At 44.4% G+C, this 20,441-nt stretch overlaps 1 protein-coding gene and 1 long non-coding RNA gene across 4 annotated transcripts in view; one reads left to right on the top strand and one right to left on the bottom strand.

Moving 5' to 3' along the window:
- The window catches only part of LOC140203878 (uncharacterized), a 42,062-nt gene extending 39,778 nt beyond the window's left edge, over positions 1-2,284 (top strand). For 2 of the 3 annotated variants that reach the window (XM_072270027.1, XM_072270024.1), the window contains one exon: positions 1,649-2,284. In XM_072270027.1, coding sequence (XP_072126128.1) covers positions 1,649-1,660 — 12 coding nt within the window. In that variant the 3' untranslated portion in view covers positions 1,661-2,284. The remainder of the gene's footprint in view (positions 1-1,648) is intronic. The other variant, XM_072270026.1, reaches the window with a different exon arrangement.
- LOC140203883 (uncharacterized) overlaps positions 1-20,441 on the bottom strand; it is a 58,113-nt gene that overhangs the window by 22,561 nt on the left and 15,111 nt on the right. The gene's annotated exons all lie outside the window — the stretch shown is intronic.

The raw sequence follows: 20,441 nt of genomic DNA, 5'->3' as shown, positions 1-20,441 counted from the left end.
TGGGAGCTTAATGTCCAAGGATGCCCATTGCATCAAAAGGACAGGCAGGTAGGTAGAGGGGGTGGATTAGCTCTGTTGGTAAAAAATGAAATCAAATCAATAGAAAGAGATGACATAGGATCGGAAGGTGTAGAATCATTGTGGGTAGAATTAAGGAATTGCAAGGGTAAAAAGACCCTATAATGAACAGTGGCAAATACTTGGTCTACTAATTACAACAGGAGATAGAAAATGCATGTCAAAAGGGCAATGTTACAATAGTCATGGGAGAATCTCAATATGCAGGTAGATTGGGAATATCAAGTTGGTGCTGGATCTCAAGAGTGGAAATTCGTACAATGCCTACAAGATGGCTTTTTAAAGCAGGTCATGGTCGAGCACATCAGGGGATTAGCTATTCTGGATTGGGTGTTGTGCAATGAACTGGAATTGATTACGGAGCTTAAGCTAAAGGAACCCTTAGGGTCCAGTGATCATAATATGATATAACTCACTCTGCAAATGGAGAAGGAGAAGCTAGAGTCAGATGTATCAGTATTACAGTGGAATAAAGGGAAATGCAGAGGCATGAGAGAGGAACTGCCCAAAATTGATTGGAAGGGGACACTGACAGGGATAACAGCAGAGCAGCAATGGCTGGAGTTTCTGGGAGTAATTCAGAAGGCACATCCCAAAGAAGAAGAAGTATTCAAAATGCAGGATGAGACACCGTGGCTGACAAGAGAAGTCAAAGCCAACATAAAATCCAAACAACGGGCATATAATAGAGCAAAAATTAGTGGGAAGTTAGAGGATTGGGAAGCTTTTAAAAAACAACAGAAGACAACTAAATAAAGTCAGAAAGAAAAAGAAGGAATACAAAGGTAAGATAGCCAATAATATTAAAGAGGATACCAAAAGTTTCTTCAGATACATAAAGTGTAAAAGAGAGGTGAGAGGAGATTTTGGAGTGCTGGAAAATGATGCTGGAGAGGTAGTAATAAGGGACAAGGAAATGAATAAGCACTTTGCATCAGACTACACTGGGGAAGGCACTGGCAGTATGACGGAAGTTCAAGAGTGTCAGGGGGAAGAAGTGAGTGAAGATGTTATTACCAGGGAAAAGGTGCTTTGGAAACTGAAAGGTCTGAAGGTAGATAAGTCACCTGGATCAGATGGTCTACACTCCAGGATTCTGAAAGAGGTGGCTGAAGAGATTATGAAGGCGTTAGTAATGATCTTTCAAGAATCACTAGATTCTGGTACAGTTCTGAAGGACTGGAAAATTGTAATTGTCACGCCATTCTTCAAGAAGGGAGAGAGGCAGACAAAAGGAAATTCTAGCCCAGTTAGCCTGACCTCGGTGGTTGGGAAGATGTTGCAGTCGATAGTTAAAGATGGGGGGGGTTCTGCTCCTATATCTTATCTTATGGTCTTACTCAGGACATAAAACTTTAGCCCAACTATGGATCACACTAAAGGTCTGAACTGATACTCAGATTCGTGTTTTGGGGTGACCTCGGGGAATACTGACAGACACCTCTTCATGGGGCTCCATCTCCTCAAATGAGGACAGACCGTCTGTTATTTAGTTCACCTGTTCTCACAGGTTAACCCCTGTGCTGCACCTTGTCACGTACTATATCATACTCTCCCGTCTATATTTCAGGCTCAGCAGTGACCAGCAGACACACGCCCCACGTTCAATGAAGAAATCCCCCTGTGGCTGCAATGTTTGGAAATGGAGTCTCCATCTCACTCACTCGGCAATCCGAGGCTACTGCACTGCAACTGCTCATTTCAGGAAATAAACCTCTAAATGTACCGGGGATGCCAGATGGGAAATGGGGGCACAGAGCCGGTTCAGTGGGCAGAGGGACAGCAGTGGATGATACATTGGGAAAATGGCAGGATATGTGACACTGGAGGGGGTATACAGGAGGGGAGAGGAAGGCAGGATTAAGGCTTGGGAATGGGGAGCAGGGGATGGAGGTGTAGTTTGTGATGGAGAGTGGGGAGGTGAGGAAGTGGTTATTATTGTTATGGAGCAAGAAGGTGACGTGGGGAGGGGGATGTGGTGGAAAGTGGGTTTGGGATCTTGCTCTGTCAAATTTTGTAAATCAGATGTTGTGGAAATCATTGCCTATAACTTTTCTTCCAGTTTTCTGCTGGAGTTTATGTCATGTCATGATTTGAAATTTTATTCATTAAAAACAAAGAAAAGGAGAACATGAAGTGACTGGAGTTGATAAAACTGAGGGAAGCCATTCAGCCCATCTTAGTTCCCTCATCACTGCAGAGATTCCATCTGCCTCCACATACCAGTGGGTAATGCATCCCGGGACAAATATCGGAGTGATTCCCAGCCAGTACTATATGAGTGTAGCCCCACACGTACTGCTCATGTTCATAAAGGATTTCTCACAGTGGGAACACTGGGGTGCTGCACCCCGAGAAAGATATTCAGGAAAGCACAGAGGCTCACTGGGGGAGTTTCTCAGAACCTTGTTATACATCCCAGAGCCAGATATTGATGGAATGTTTCATAATGAGTGTCTCAATCCATATTTCAACACATTATCCTAATCTCCACACTCCATGTCCTATAAAACCGTGGGTACAGGAGCTTCACCATTGCACACACAACCTCCCTTCAATGTCTCAGCTGAAAGGCAGCACCTCTGTCCCTCTGTACTACAGTGAACAGCCAAGTCAGTCTGAATTTTTGTTCTCAGGTCACTGAAAATCGACTGAACAGCATCAGTGCCCTGGAACAGAACTCACTGTGGGGACCAAAGCTTTTGGCCTGCTCGGTGTTTAGCTGAAGGAAACTTTGTGCATCCTGCAGCATCCCCCATCAGAGAGTGTGGAGCTGTTGGTACAAGTACAGGTGACTCAGAACTGGCTATCGACCATGTACATGTTTTAATGTGATGTCAGCAAGAGAAAGCATTTTTAAGAAAATATACCAGTGCAGGAAAACATGCCAGATACTGGGGTAAAACACACCAGGAGTAGAAAACATAAACAGGTACTAGATTAATGCAAATCAAGAATTGAATAGAATACATTGATGGACAACAGCACCTGATTTGAGCAGAGTAACTCCAAGGGACAGACATTGGAAGAATGCACACAGGACCAGATATTGAAGGAATATACCCCTGAAATGGGTATATATTGGCCATCAGCCTCTGACCTCTCTCGTTAACAGGGCATTTTCACCCACAAAACTGACGTCCATTGATTTTTTTTTTGTTTTTTGCTCCATTCTCCATGAACTCTAGAGACTGTTGTGTGTGAAAATCCCAGTAGGCCAGCAGTTTCTGAGATATTCAAACCACCCCATCTGGCCTCAATAACCTTTCTACAGTCAAACTCACTTGGATCACACTTCTTCATCATTCTGATGTTTGGTCTGAACAACAAACATGTCTGAATGCTTTTATGCATTGAGTTGATGCCACATGATTGGCTGATTTGATATTTACAGAAAAGAGCAAGTGTACCTAATAAAGTGGCCACTGAATGAAGCCATCAGAAGTGGTCCTTTAATATATTAATTTGATTGAGTTCAGCACCTGTGAAAGCTGAGTTCTGGCTATTGGAACTTAAGCCACTTGTAAGCAGTTGTTACTGATGTTTGTGATGATTATTTATGTCCATTATAAATCATAAAAATGCTTGATGTGCAATTCCATTACAATGGAATCTCCTGTGGATAGGGTGGTGAAGAAAGCTTTCGGTTTGCTGGCCTTTATTAATCAGAGCATTGAGGATAGGAGTTGGGATGTAATGTTGAAATTGTATAAGGCATTGGTAAGGCCAAATTTGGAGTATTGTGTACAGTTCTGGTCACCAAATTATAGGAAAGATGTCAATAAAATTGAGAGAGTACAGAGGAGGTTTACTAAAACGTTGCCTGGGTTTCATCTCCTAAGTTACAGAGAAAGGTTGAACAAGTTAGGTTTATTCTTTGGAGCGTAGAAGGTTGAGGGGGGACTTGATAGAAGTGTTTAAAATTATGAGGGGGATTGATAGAGTTGACGTGGATAGGCTTTTTCCATTGAGAGAGGGGAAGATTCAAACAAGAGGACATGAGTTGAGAGTTAAAGGACAAAAGTTTAGGGATAACATGAGGGGGAACTTCTCTACTCAGAGAGTGGTAGCTGTGTGGAATGAGCTTCCAGCAGAAGTGGTTGAGGCAGGTACGAAGTCGTCGTTTAAAGTTAAATTGGACAGCTATATGGACAGGAAAGGAATGGAGGGTTATGGACTGAGTGCAGGTCAGTGGGACTAGGTGAGAGTAAGAGTTCCGCATGGACTAGAAGGGCCGAGATAGACTGTTTCCGTGCTGTAATTGTTATATGGTTATATGGAAAGAGACATTGGGGAAAACTATGAAAGACCAGACAATACCCCTTCTCAGGACCAGAAATTGTGATTAATTCTCAACATTGTTCCTGAGGGAATACAACAGAGCTTGGGAATGCACAATTGATCTTCGGGAAGGTTGTGATTCCCATGTATGAGAAACAATTTATACAAGAAATTCTCTTATTTGTAAGGATTTGAGGATTAGATTCTCAGGGAATGCTCCACCTTCAGTCAATTTGGAAAATATATATGGAACTGTGCTTGGAGACTGGAACCAAAATCACGTAGTGGAAGAAACTCCTGCACCCATAATCTGGAATGTAGAGCAGGTTGTGAGGGACATGGCACTGACTCAGGTACTGGGGAATGTAATTGCAGGAACCGGTGATAACTGTGACCAGATTCTATGGAGATTACCTGTCACATGTAATGGCAAGTCTGACCAATAGAATTTTGGCAGAGTCATTCCCAGTGCCGTCTCTGAGGGAATTCTACCACACACAGTTTTATAAAAAGAAACAACTTATCCATGGAATTTCCATGGAAACAATTCACTACATTATCATGATATAACAATCTAAAATAATAAAGAGTAATCAGGCATGAAATATGATTATGAGGACACGCAGTCCTCTTTTATTATCATTTAGTAATGCATGCATTAAGAAATGATACAATGTTCCTCCAGTATGATATCACAGAAACACAAGACAGACCAAGACTGAAAAACTGACAGAAACCACATAATTATAACATATAGTTACAACAGTGCAAGGCAATACCGCAATTTGATAAAGAACAGACTATGGGCATGGTAAAAAAAAGTCTCAAAGTCTCTCAAAGGTCCCATCATCTCACGCAGACGGTAGAAGGAAGAAAAACTCTCCCTGCCATGAACCTCCAGCGCCGCAAACTTGCCGATGCAGCACCCTGGAGGCACCTGACCATAGCCGACTCTTGGGTCCGTCCGAAAACTTCAAGCCTCCAACACCGAGCACCAAGCACCATCTCTGCCGAGTGCTTCGACCCCGGCCCCGGCCGCCAAGCAACAGGCAAAGCCGAGGATTTGGGGCCTTCCCCTCCGGAGATTCTCAATCGCACAGTAGCAGCGGCAGCGAAGCAGGCATTTCAGAAGTTTCTCCAGATGTTCCTCCATGCTGCTCACGTCTGCCTCCATCAAATCAGAATTGTGCATGGTACCCTACTTAACAAATACAGATATCATTCTGTAGCGGCCGCGCGCGCTGCGTCGCGCTGCCATCTTCTCCTCCCCCTTCTAAATATTATTAAAGTAAAGGCATCCGTTAGTCTTGCGAGATCATGGACCTGCGCCTGGAAAGTCTTCATTCTCCAGGGTGCAGGCCTGGGCAAGGTTGTATGGAAGACCAGCAGTTGCCCATGCTGCAAGTCCCCCCTCTCCACGACACCAATGTTGTCCAAGGGGAGGGCAAATATTCTTAATAATGAATTAATTACATTGCGAAGTAATTAAAAATCAATCCCAATCATGTAGATAGATCTAAAAACAAAACAATGATAGATCAGTCATGATACAACATAACTGTGGATAACTTTTAGTTATTCATTCGCAGGATGTGAGTAGAACAACATTTCTTTACCATCCCAACTGCTCTTGAACTGGGTGGTTTACTGGGCCATTTCACAGTGCAGTTAAAGGTCAGTTACTTTACTGAGGGCCTGGAGATATATACAGGCCAGACCAGGTAAAGTCAGCAGATTCCCTTCCCTGAAACACGTCAGTCATGCATTTAGACACCAATCCATTTCTCTCAGTCACGGTCACTGACACAGGACTTCAGTTACATATCCCTGCTGCCGTGATGTGATCTGAACTCACGTATCTATGTCACGAACCCAGCTTCTCAATTAAACTCTCAGTAACATAAACTGTGTCTGTATGTGCCCGTACTGCTTCATATTACAGAGAGATCAACAATGACAGTCCAGTGTTTATTTCCAGCCACAGTACCCATCTCACTCACACACTCTGCCATTCTCCAACACATTCATTCAATCTACCCCCTCGTGAAACCTCTTTCCCCAGCTTGTACACACAACTTTCATTTGATTCCTCTGCCCTTGACATTTTAACACCATTCCTCCTTCAGTAGCTTTATTCCTTCTTTCCAGTTTGTCAATGCAGCTTCTCCCCCTCTCCTCTCCGCCCCCCCCACCCCACTCCCCCTCCCTCCACCCCACCATGGCAACTTCCTTTGTGCCAATAAACAATACCTGTTGCTCAGCAGCCAAACTAACTCTCACTCTTGCATTTCAGCCAACTACAAATCAAGGATGTGCAACAACTGAGGACCTTACCCTGCCACTGGCCTCTGCTCCCCTCTGGGAATGTCAGCTCTCGACACTGGCTTGCTCCCTCCTTCTTTCCCTCAGTGAGCACGTGCTGCCAGTCCTCCGGTATATTTTATACTCTTCACTGCTCACAATATTCTTTTTATTTTCTCTCTCTCTCTCCTGTCCCTCCCTCTCTCTCTCTCTTGCCCCCCTCCCCCCCCCCCCTCTCTCTCTCTCTCTCTCTCTCTCTCTCTCTCTCTCTCTCTCTCTCTCTCACACACACACACACACACACAAACACAGAGCTAATGGCTCCAACAGTCTGATTGTACAAAGTGCAGGCAGCTTGTCAGAGCCAGCTTCTGACCCCATGTTCTGTGGGGTAGGAGAGAGAAATAAGGGAGCAAATTGGAGATTTGAAGGTCTGAAATGAGCTTAGAGAAGGCAGAAAGAGAGGGGGGTGGACAGATAGAGAGAAAGAGAGAAGCGAGGAAGGTCAAGGAGGGAGAGATAAGAACACAAGAAATAGGAGCAGGAGTCGGCCATCCAGCCCATCGAGCCTGCTCCACCATTTGATAAGATCATGGCTGATCTGGCCATGGACTCACCACCACCTACCTGCCTTTTCCCCAGAACCCTTAATTCCCCTACTATGCAAACACCTATCCAACCTTGTGTTAAGTATATTTACTGAGGTAGCCTCCACTGCTTCACTGGGCAGAGAATTCCACGGATTCACCACTCTCTGGGAAAAACAGTTCCTCCTCATCTCCGTCCTAAATCTACTCCCCTGAATCTAGAGGCTACGTCCCCTCGTTCTAGTCTCACCCACCAGTGGAAACAACTTTCCTGCCTCTACCTATCCCTTTCATAATTTTAAATGTTTCTATAGCATCTCCTGTCATTCTTATGAATTCCAGTGAGTACAGTCCCAGGCGACTCAATCTCTCCTCAACAGTGGAATTAACTAGGTGAACCTCCTCTGCACCACCTCCAAAGCCAGTATATCCTTCCTCAAGTAAGGAGACAAGAACTGCACGCAGTACTCCAGGTGCGGCCTCACCAGTGCCCTGTATAGTTGCAGCATAACCTCCCTGTTCTTAAATTCAATCCCTCTAGCAATGAAGGCCAACAATCCATTTGCCTTCTTGATAGCCTGCTGCACCTGCAAACCAACCTTTTGTGATTCACAAACAAGCACTTCCAAGTCCCTCTGCACAGCAGCATGATGCAATTTTCACCACTTAAGTAATAATCTGCTCTTTCATTTTTCCTTCCAAAGTGGATGACCTCACATTTACCAACATTGTACTCCATCTGCCAGACTCTGGCCCACTCACTTAACCTATCTATATCTCTCTGCAGACTCTGTAACTTCTGCACAATTTGCTTTTCCACTCAATTTAGTGTCATCAGCAAACTTAGATACACTACACTCTGTCCCCTCTTCCAGATCGTTAATGTATATCGTGAACAGTTGCAGGCCCAGCACCGACCCCTGTGGCACATCGCTCACTACTGATTGCCAACCAGAGTAACATCCACGTATCCCGACTCTGTTTTCTACTAATTAACCAATTCTTTATCCATGCAAATACATCACATGGAGATCGTAGAGTAAGAGGGAGAGAAGGAGAAAGGAAGGAGTCTCTGCCACCTCTAAGGCCAGGTTACTGGACCAATATCCAAATCCGGGCCATGCTCTTCACTTCCTGCTCTGCACCCTGTGTTATTTCCCCCACTATGTGTCTCCAAAATCTGATCCAAGTATGTTTTCACACAACACTGAATTAGGGAGCATTTCCCTGGAGACGGACTGAGAATTGTTCCTTTGAATGTTATTCTGGTCCAAATGACTGCTGATACCTGGATGAAGGAGTCCTCTCATTGATGGGAATTTTTCCCATATTCCTGAGTATTAGATGACAAGTGACACTAAAACAGATGGTATTGTGGGGAGAGAAGAAGGTTAGCAACAATTACAGTGGGATCTTGATCAGCTGGGTGGGTGGGCTGAGCAATTGCAGATAGAGTATTATTCAGATGAGGATGTCTCAGAGCGATTGCAGAACATTCTCAGTGGGGAGGGTGAGCAGACAGAAGTGGTTGCACACATTGGCTCAAATGACGATTGGCAGAAAAATGGATGTGCTGCTGTGGAGTGAAAATAGGGAGTTAGAAAAGAGGTTAAAATGTAAGACCCCAACAGTGGTAATCTCTGGATTATTCCCAATGCCATGTGCTGGTGAGGTTAAAAATTGGAGGACGTTGTAGATTAATGCATTGCTGAAACCTTGCACTAGGAGCAAGAATTCAGTTCTGTCGACATTTCAGATACGTTCTGGGAGATCTGTGATCTGTTCCTTTATTTGAGAAGGGCTACAAATAAAATGTTGGGAACTATGGACACAGTAAACCCAATATCTATGGAAGGAAGTTAACAGAGGAGTTACGAGGGTGCGCTGACAGATGACTGAACCCAGTGCAGATGACTGACTGAACCCCATGCAAAGACAGAAATAAGAGTTTATTCCTAGGAATCCCAACAGAACATCAGTGATTTGACTAAGCAACACAGTGAGATAAATCATTCTTGAAGCACAAGGATCCCATGATAACCAGTAATTGGGAGTCTGCTTTAAATAATCACAGTATGAGGAAAATCAGTGCCAGTCAAAATACACTTGACAAGACTAAACAGAATGCACAAGAACTTCGCAATTAACAAATATGTTGCACAGGCCCACAGGGGACATGACAGTACCTCCATCCCGAAGGCAGCCAGGGAGCTGTGGAGAACCCGAGACAGGGATGGTAAACTCAGGAATATGGAATCAAACTCAGAAACCTGGAATAGTCCTCGGAAACCTGAAGGGCCATGGGAGACCTTGAACATAGACCAGAGAAGCTCAGAACATACACTAGAGAAACTCAGAACATTGCAGTGAGAAACTTGGAACATAGCCTCTGGACAATCAATGAGAATAGCAGGCACCCTTGTCTCTGACCGACCGATGTCCAAGCTGCTGTTGAACCTCTGCTGGGTCCACTTATGTTCGGGTCCTACTGACACAGTATGCACTGACAGACGACTGAATCAGGAGCGGAAGAACGAGTGAATCTCACGCAGAGACAGAAACAAGTGTTTATCCATAGGAATTCCAACAGAACATCAATGTCTTGGCTGAGTGACACTACGAGACGAATCATTATTGAAACACAAGGACCCCACAATAAGTGCTAATGGGGAGTCTGCTACCGTGAACAGCAACACCAGCCAGAATTTTTGTTCTCAGGTCAGTGAAAAGGGACAACAGCATCAGTGCTCTGGAACAGAACTCACTGCAGGGACCAAAGCTTTTGGCCTGCTCGGTGTTTAGCTGAAGGAAACTCTGTGCATCCTGCAGCATCCCCCATCAGAGAGTGTGGAGCTGTTGGTACAAGTACAGGTGACTCAGAACTGGAGATCGACCATTACAGTTTTCATGAGAACATTTTGAGAAAATATGCCAATGCAGGAAAATACAACAGATACTGAGGAAAACACACCAGGAGTAGAAAACATAAACAGGTACTAGATTAATACAAACCAAGAAGGGAATAGAATACAACAGCCAGCACCTAATTTGAGCAGAGTAAGTCCAAGGGACGAACATTGGAGGTAGACACAGGACCAGATATTGAAAGAATATACCCTAGGAATAGCCATTGAGGAAAACTATGAAAGACCAGACAATGGGAAAAATACCCCTCCACAGAACCAGAAATTGTGGTTAATTCTCAACCTCATTCATAAGGGAATACGACAGAGCTTGGGAATGTACGACTGATCTTAGGGAAACAATTTAAAATCAGTTATTTGGAAGAATCAGAGAATGAGATTCCCAACCCCACATCTCAGAAATGCACCACGTTCAGACATTTGGGAAAATATATATGGAGCAGATTTTAGAGACTGTACCCAAGATCACGTATTGGAGGAGATTCCCTGTGCCCATAACCTGGAGTGCAGAGCAGGTCGTGAGGGGGCATGGCACTGAATCAGATACTGGGGAAATGATCCAGGAACAGGTGATGACTTGGGGCCAGGTCCTGTGGAGGCTCCCCATGCCCATATCCTGGAGTGTATGTGTAAGTCCTTGGGTATACTTAAGGAAGAGTTTGATAAATTCTTGATTCATTAGGGCATGAAGGGATATGAAGAGAAGGCAGGAGATTGGGGCTGAGATGGAAAATAAATCAGCCATGATGAAATGGCAGAGAAGAGTCAATGGGCTAAATAGCCTAATTATGCTCCTGTGTCTTATGGTCTTATCTTCCAGTCCCACATGACCTCTTTCTAGGGATTTGATTTCATTTTTTTACCGACAAAGCCACTCCAACCCTCTGCCTACCTGCCTGTCCTTTCAATACCATGTGTATCCTTGGATGCTAAGCTCCCAACTATTATCACCTTCCAGCCATGACTCAGCGATGCCCACAACAGTGTATCTGCCAATCTCTAATTGTCCTACAAGACCATCAGCCTTTATTCTGTAAACTGTGAGTGCATTCAAATATAACACCTTCACTCCTGTATTCATCACCCTTTTCGATTTTGCCCCGTTTCACTTTAACCCATCTCACTTCTCACTGTTACCGTTGGGAAGGAGGTACAGAAGTCAGAAGGCACACACTCAGTGATTCAGGATCAGCTTCTTCTCCTCTGACAACCGATTTTAAAATTGGTATTGAACTCATGAACAATACCTCACTATTTTAATAGCATTTTTGTTTTGCACTATTTTATATATATATTTACTTTGATTGATCTGCTTATTTTTTTCTGTATTATCACGTATTGCATTGAATTGCTGCTGTTAAATTAACCAATGTCACGACACCCGCTGGTGATAATAAACCTGATTCTGAATGCAATTTTGCCCTGCTATCTGCCTGTCCTTCCTCACAGTCTCATCACACACGGGATCTAGTTGGACACCAACTACCCCATCCTCGGCCCTGTCACTCTAGTTCCCATCTCCCTGGCAAGTTATTTTAGATGCTCCCCAACAGCTCAAGCAACCCTAGCAAAAGAGCACAGCGTAACCTGATCAGATTCCCCATGATAGTTTTTACCATCTGCATGGTTTGTCGTTATTCTGAGGAGGGGCAGGGCCTGAAGGGGGTACGGGAGGAAGGTAATATGCTGCCATGGAGTGGGGACGGATGTGGAAGGAATACAGACACTGTGCCTACTCTAAATGCGATGCATGTGATAGAGTTTGTCAGATGTGTTCTTAAAAGATTCTTTAATCAAAATGCAGAGGTCAGGATAGTGGATCTCCTCAGGGAACGAGACAGGGCAGGTGACAGACGTGTGTGCAGGCGAAAACTGTTTTGCTCTACTGATCGTTTTCAGGATAATTATGGAGAAGGACAGGATTGGTCCTCAGGTGGACATTGAAAACAGGAGGAAGGCCAATTTTGATGGCATCAGAAGAGATCAGGCAGACATGGACTGGGATAGGTTGGTTTCCTGCAAAGGGATACTTGGTTAGTGGAAGGTCTTCAAAAGAAAAAGATTGAATGTCCAGGATCTGTATGTTCCTGCTAGGAATAAAGGCACAGCTAAAAGATTTAGGGAAGCTTAGTTTTTCAGGGTATTGGGGCACTTGTGAAGAAGGAGGAGGTGAAGATTACACATGGGGAGTTAGGATCAAATGAGGCACTTCAGTATGAGAAATGCAAAAGAACATGTAAGACAGAAATCAGGAGAACTAAAACGAGACATGATGTTGCTCTGACAGACAAGGTGAAAGAAAATCCCAGGGGATTTCATCAATATGTTAAGAGCAAAAGGATAGTAATGGGCAGAATTGCTTCTCTTGAAGATCAGCATGGTCATCTGTGTGTGGAACAGGAAAAGATGGATGAGATCTCAAATGAATTCTCTGCATCTGTACTTTCTCAGCAGACAGACACAAACTCCATAGAACTGAGGAAAAACAATAGTGGGGCCATGGACTGTATCCAGATAACAGATGAGGGGGTGTTTACTTGAGGGAAGTTAGGGTGGAAAAATCCCCAGAGCTTGACAAGGTGTCCCTTTGGTCCTCACGGGAGACAAGTTCAGAAACCACAGCAGCCGTGACAGAGTTACTTAAAACATTCTTAACCACGGGCAATGTGCCGGAGGACTGGAGGATACCGAATGCTGTTCCATTGTTCAAGACAGGCTCTGAGAACAAGCCAGGCAACTAGGGGCCAGTGAGTCTGATATTAATTGTGGGTAAATTATTGGAAGGTATTCTACTGAACAGGATGTATAAGCATCCGGATAGTCAGGGCCTGGTTAGGGACAGTCAACATGCATTGTGCGTGGTACATTGTGTTGAACCGATCTTAAAAGAGTTTTTTGAGGACATTACCAGAATCAGAATTAGAATCAGGTTTATTATCATTGGTTTAGTATCTGATTGAAACATATAAGAATATTAAGGGATTGGACACGCTAGAGGCAGGAAACATGTTCCCGATGTTGGGGGAGTCCAGAACCAGAGGCCACAGTTTAAGAATAAAGGGTAGACCATTTAGAATGGATTTGAGGAAAAACTTTTTCACACAGAGGGTTGTGGTTCTGTGGATTGCTCTGCCTCAGAAGGCAGTGGAGGCCAATTCTCTGGATTCTTTCAAGAAAGAGTTAGATGGAGCTCTTAAAAATAGAGGAGTCAAGGGATATGGGGAGAAGGCAGGAAAAGGGTACTGATTGTGGATGATCAGCCATGATCACAGTGAATGGGGGCACTGGCTCAAAGGGCTGAATGGCCTACTCCTGCACCTATTGTCTATTGTCTATTGGCATGTGTCGTGAAATTTGTTAACTTAGCAGCAGCAGTACAATGCAATACATGATGATATAGAAAGAAAAAAATAAATAAGTAAATCAATTAAAGTATACATATGTGTAACACCCTGGGAAATGTTTCATAATGGTCTTTCTGTAGAAGCAGTGTTTGGGTTATGATTAGAGATAACGGGTGCTTTGGAATGTGAGATGTCCAATGAAGGGAGTGTGTTTTTCGTGTTGTGTGCCTGACACCGGTGTGAGCTGGGTCTTTTGTTCAGTGGGAGATGAAGGGAGAAGACGCCGGAGAGAAGAGGTCGTAGGACTCGACCCGGAGCGGGGCCATGATCTGACAAAGCCCAGGAAGATCAAAAGAGGATCAGCGAAGGGGAAACCATGAGCTCCAACTTGTGCACATTAGGCTATTTCATTAAAATGGGCCCTTTTCTTTTTCTTTTGCTTTTTCTTTACTAACCCTTTAGTCAAATTAAGAATTATAAAGCTAAATCATTTAATTGTATGGGGTGTACTGTCTGTTATTTTCTGGTACTTATTTGTAACGGGGTACGAATCACACAGCATCCACACAAACAGAGGGATTTGAGGGGTTTGCGCTTCAATCTCACACGTTTAGCGGGGCCGGAGATTGTCTTCCCTAGGCTTACACAGCCGACGGAACCGGAGTGTTTCATGTGTATTAAATAGATTTTAAAAGTGCAAAACAGAAATAATATAAAAAAGTAGTGAAGTAATGTTCATGGGTTCAATGTCCATTCAGAAATCAGATGACAGGGAAAGAAATTGTTCCTGAATCACTGTGTGTGTGCCTTCAGGTTTCTGTACCTCGTTCCTGACGGTAACAATGAGAAGGGGGCATGTCCTGAGTGATATCCTTAATGTTGGCTCCTTTCTGAGGCACCATTCCTTGAAGATGTCTTGGATACTATGGAGGGTGGTACCCGAGATGGCGCTGACTAATTTTACAACTTACTGTAACTTCTGTGCAGTCGTGCCCCTGCCGCCACCCATATCAGACAGTGGTGCAGCCTGTCAGGATGTTCCCCATGGTAAGTCTGTAGAACCGAGCAGGTTGATGAAGGGAAAACCTTGTTTACATGGACTCTAGCAAGGCCTTTGACAGAGTACCACATAGGGGGCTCGTCCTGAAGATTAAGTCACTTGGTGTTGAAGTTGCAGTAGTAAATTGTCTTAGCGGGAGAAGACAGAGTGGAAGTACACAAGTCTCTCTGACTGGAGGGCTGTGACTAGGGGTGTGCAGCAGGGGTCAGCGTTGGATCTGTTGTTGATTGTTACATACCTCATGGAGATCTTGTGACTGTCTTGTGAGGATGATGTAATGGTCTTTTGAAGGTCACCTGATGTAATTTTCCTGCCGATGTGAGTTCACCACGGGTATAAAAGGGAAGACCCCTGGTGACGCAGTTAGTTTTTCCAGTTAGAACGTCAATGAGATACTCAGCTCCGCTGCGTATTTGCATTATGACGCAGTTTTGATTTTAAACGGAGTTTTATGTTCTATTGTAAGGTACAGAAGTCTGGACCGGTAGTTTGATCAATCGCTGCCAGGTTTGTTAATGTATCTTTTCAGTAACATTGGACAGTGAAGACGGGACCCTGAAGGAGACGTTCGACGGGTTTGGAAAGGATCAACCATTATTGAATTCATTCAAGAAAGAGTGATCTGCATGAGATAGCCTTTGCCAAAAGTGGTAGAAAAGGCTGAGCAGGATCTATTCTACGGAGGAATGTCAGTGCCTTTAAAACCATTTTATTTCCGTCGTCGTGAATCCTGTAGACAAGGCAGGATCCGACTGGGAGTGGCAGTGACGTCGTGTCTTCGAGGAATTCGTTACTTCATGAAAGTCTCTCCTAATTGACTATATAAATCTCTTGGACTTTAAAATTTACCATTCGAGGAACTGTGTTTGAATGTATCGCTTTAAGAACTGGTTTGGCATTTATTGCTTTAAGAACTAGTACTGAGTAGCGGTTTACTGAATGGCTGTATAGCCGTTTACTTCCAGTTAGGGTTTTCGGTTTTTTTCATTGTTTATCAGGGTTTAATAAATGCTTGTTTGTTTATAAATCCTGACTCGATATATTCATTGTTGCCGATCACGTGACATTGATCATCATCTGTTTAGAAACTGCATCAGCAAATTTGAAGAAGAGATCAAGTACGGGAAAGTAGTAGGGGAGGCTAACAAAGATCGCAGCATCACAGACAAGAGAAATACAGCAGATGCTGGAAATCCAAAGCAACACAGACAAAATGCTGGAGGAACCCAGCAGGTCAGGCAGCATCTATGGAAAAGAGTAAACAGTCAACATTTTGGGCTGAGACCCTTCATCTGGTCTGGAAAGAAAGATGACAGGTTGCTCAAAACAATTCACTGGGGACCTGATAGATCTCAGAGTTCTGGAAGGATAACGGAGCACTGATAAGAATTATTTGGGAGCTTCTGGTAAGCATCAGTACGATCAAAATAAACCAATGCAGCAAGATTGCAGCATGGTCTGAACCAGTGGGAAGATGGACTGAATAACGGCAGAGGGGAATAATGCCAATGGGTGTACAGTGTTGCACTTTGGCAGGACAATCCAGGACAAGAACACAGTGAATGGTAGGATTGAGAGGGTGAACAGCTTCAAGTTCCTCAGTATACACATCACCGAGGATCTCACTTGGTCTGTACATACCAGCTGCGTGGTGAAAAAAGCACAACAGCACCTCTTTCACCTTAGATGGTTGAAGAACTTTGGCATCAGTCCCCAAATCCTAAGGACTTTCCATGGGGTACAAGTGAGAGCATCCTGACTGGCTGTATCACTACCTGGTATGGGAACTGTACTTCCCTCAATCACAGGGCACAGGTGGTGCGGACAGCCCAGCACATCTGCAGTTGTGAACTTCCCACTATTCAGGACATTTACAAAAAGGGCCCAAAGGATCATTGGGGACCCGAGTCACCCCAACTACAAACTGCTCCAGCTGCTGCCATCCGGGAAACAGTACCGCAGCATTAAAGCCAGGACAACAGGCTCCAGGACAGCTTCTTCCACAAGGCCACCAGACTGATTAATTCACACTGACACAATTGTATTTCTAAGCTATATTGACTGTTCTGTTGTATATCATACTGAACATGCTACTTTTTACAAATTACTATAATTTGCACATTCAGATGGAGATGTAATGTAAAGATTTTTACTCCTCACGTATGTGAAGGATGAAAGAATAAAGTCAATGCAATTCAATAGGGAACTGAGATGTGCAGAACAAAGGGATCTAGGAATACAGATCCATAATTCCTTGAAAGTGGAATCACAGATATATGGACAAACAATAGAACAATACAGCACAGCACAGTACAGGCCCTTCGGCCCACAATGTTATGCTGACCCTTAAACCCTGCCTTCCATATAACCCCCCTCCTTAAATTCCTCCATATACCTGTCTAGTAGTCTCTTAAATTTCACTAGTGTATCTGCCTCCACCACTGACTCAGGCAGTACATTCCACGCACCGACCACACTCTGAGTAAAAAACCTTCCTCTAATATCCCCCTTGAACTTTCCACCCCTTACCTTAAAGCCATGTCCCCTTGTATTGAGCAGTGGTGCCCTGGGGAAGAGGCGCTGGCTGTCCACTCTATCTATTCCTCTTAATATCTTGTATACCTCTATCATGTCTCCTCTCATCCTCCTTCTCTCCAGAGAGTAAAGCCCTAGCTCCCTTAATCTCTGATCATAATGCATACTCTGTAAACCAGGCAGAATCCTGGTAAATCTCCTCTGTACCCTTTCCAATGCTTCCACATCCTTCCTATAGTGAGGCGACCAGAACTAGACACAGTACTTCAAGTGTGGCCTAACCAGAGTTTTATAGATCTGCATCATTACCCTACGACTCTTAAACTCTATCCCTCAACTTATGAAAGCTAACACTCCATAAGCTTTCTTAACTACCCTATCTACCTGTGAGGCAACTTTCAGGGATCTTTGGACATGTACCCCCAGATCCCTCTGCTCCTCCACACTTCCAAGTATCCTGCCATTTACTTTGTACTCTGCCTTGGAGTTTGTCCTTCCAAAGTGTACCACCTCACACTTCTCTGGTTTGAACTCCATCCATGGTGAAAATAAAGCGGTGGGGGCCAGGGAACTTAAAATCATCGAAAAGTATCAGAGGGTGAGAAGTTCAATCCCTTCCTACCTATGTTCGTGACACTTCTCACCCTCTGAAACTTTTCAATGACTTTAAGTTCCCTGGCCCCCACCACTTTATTTTCACCATGGATGTCCAGTCCCTATATACTTCCATCCCCCATCAGGAAGGTCTTAAAGCTCTCCGCTTCTTTTTGGATTCCAGACCTAACCAGTTCCCCTCTACCACCACTCTGCTCCATCTAGCGGAATTAGTCCTTACTCTTAATAATTTCTCCTTTTGCTCCTCCCACTTCCTCCAAACTAAAGTGTAGCTATGTGCACCCGTATGGGTCCTAGCTATGCCTGCCTTTTTGTTGGCTTTGGAACAATCTATGTTCCAAACCTATTCTGGTATCTGTCTCCCACTTTTTCTTCGCTACATCGACGACTGCATTGGCACTGTTTCCTGCAGGCATGCTGAGCTCATTGACTTCATTAACTTTGCCTCCAACTTTCCTCCTGCCCTCAAGTTTACCTGGTCCATGTTGGACACCTCCCTCCCCTTTCTAGATCTTTCTATCTCTATCTCTGGAGACAGCTTATCTACTGATGTCTACTATAAGCCTACTGACTCTCACAGCTATCTGGACTATTCCTCTTCTCACCCTGTCTCTTGCAAAAATGCCATCCTCTTCTCACAATTCCTCCGTCTCCGCCGCATCTGCTCTCAAGATGAGGCTTTTCATTCCAGGACGAGGGAGATGTACTCCTTTTTTAAAGAAAAGGGCTTCCCTTCCTCCACCATCAACTCTTCTCTCAAACGCATCTTCCCCATTTCACGCACATCTGCTCTCACTCCATCCTCCCGCCACCCCACTAGGAATAGGGTTCCCCTTGTCCTCACCTACCACCCCACCAGCCTCCGGGTCCAACATATTATTCTCCGTAACTTCCGCCACCTCCAACGGGATCCCACCACTAAGCACATCTTTCCCTACCCCCCTTGCTCTGCTTTCCACAGGGATCGCTCCCTACATGACTCCCTTGTCCATTTGCCACCCCCCCCTCCCTCCCTACCGATCTCCCTCCGGCACTTATCCTTGTAAGCGGGACAAGTGCTACACGTGCCCTTACACTTCCTCCCTTACCACCATTCAGGGCCCCAGACAGTCCTTCCAGGTAAGGCAACACTTCACCTGTGAGTCGGCTGGGGTGATATACTGCGTCCAGTCAGGCACAGAGACACTGCTGGACGGTGTGGGTGAAACAGTGCACAGGAGGATTCCATTGTGCCAGAAGGTCCTGAGACTACAGGAGCTCTTCAGATGAATTTGTCACATTGAAAGTGACAGACAGGGAAAGGACAGGGTTTTCATTCAGTAGTTTCTCACTGATGGGACATTTTATACAATCCCTGCTTTCCCTCGTTGGCTTTTTCTGTCAATATATCATTACCTTGCAATAATTTGCATTTATCCGATGTCTTCAATAGAGCTTGATTTGAGCTCTTGTTCATTGGACTCTGCTTTTGCTATTTTAGTTGTTTTGACGATCGTTGACATAGATAAGTTGGCATATTTGGAGATGTATCTGGTCTACTCACCGACACTCCGTTTCTTTCCCGCTACCACTGATGTACAATCTATATTGTCTGTCCAGTGCTTCCAAGAGTTTTTCCTTCTGATTTTCAACATCAGCAGGTTTTCTTTACTCCGGTAATTTCATTCTGTCTGTTGTAAACCAGATGCTCACGGACTGTCCTCATTCAGGGATTTGACAGCTTCTGTCCACCGATGCTGCTCAACCCGCTGAGTTCCTCCAGTAGATTGTGTGTAGCTCCAGATCCCAGCATTTACAGACTCTTGTGTCTGGATGGAAGACAATTTGACGAAGCATTTGTTACCTTGCAGTGATAAACTGTAACCACTGGGGTCAGAGGAACACCTCCAAATATTACAACAAACTGATTGTTGTAATACCAACCGACAGCCACTGGGTGTCAGTGTATCAGTCAGACTGAGAGTGTGGAGGATGTGGGTAAAACAGTGCACAGGAGGATTCCAGACCATCGGGAGTTCCTGAGTCTGCCGGAGCTTTTCAGATGAATATGTCACATTGAAATATGTCTTTCTTCCACATCCTACAGGATTGTTGGTAGGTTAATTGCCCACGGTAAATTGCACTTGCATTTGGAGAGTCAGAGAGTCAAGGAGCATGGAAACAGGCCCTTCGGCCCAACTCGTCCATGCTGACCAAGATGCCCATCCAAGCTCGTCACATTGACAGCATTTTGTGGGAACTTTTCCTATCCATTGCCCTCTTCATTTTTTGCATCTCTATAAAATCTCCACTCGGTCTCCTGCAAGCCAGAGCTTTTCACCAGATCTAAGCTGGAGGTTGCTAGAGATTTAATAACCAAGTACAGTAGCAGAAAGACATCCATCTCACTGTTATTTTGACTCCCCTCAGTAACTGTAAATAAATTATATGTTCTGCAATCTGTATATTCACCCCAAGGAAAGTCTTAGTTTAGACAGCTTCTCCCTTTAACTCAGTCATGGCAACATCCCTGTAAATCTTTTCTGCACTCTTTCCAGATTAATAACATCTTTTCACCAGCAGGACGAATAAAAACTGAACACAATACCCCATATGCAATCTCACCAGCACCTTGTACAATCCCACCATGTGCTCCCAATTTTTACACACAATACCAACAGTCTTCTTCACCACCCTGTCTACATGTGACTCCACTTTCAGTGACCATATAGACCAT

The sequence above is a fragment of the Mobula birostris genome, chromosome 10 (genome assembly GCF_030028105.1).
Source record: "Mobula birostris isolate sMobBir1 chromosome 10, sMobBir1.hap1, whole genome shotgun sequence".
Classification (NCBI taxonomy): Eukaryota; Metazoa; Chordata; class Chondrichthyes; order Myliobatiformes; family Myliobatidae; genus Mobula; species Mobula birostris.
Note: the sequence above shows the minus strand (reverse complement) of the source record. Positions and strands in the feature narration are given on the sequence as shown.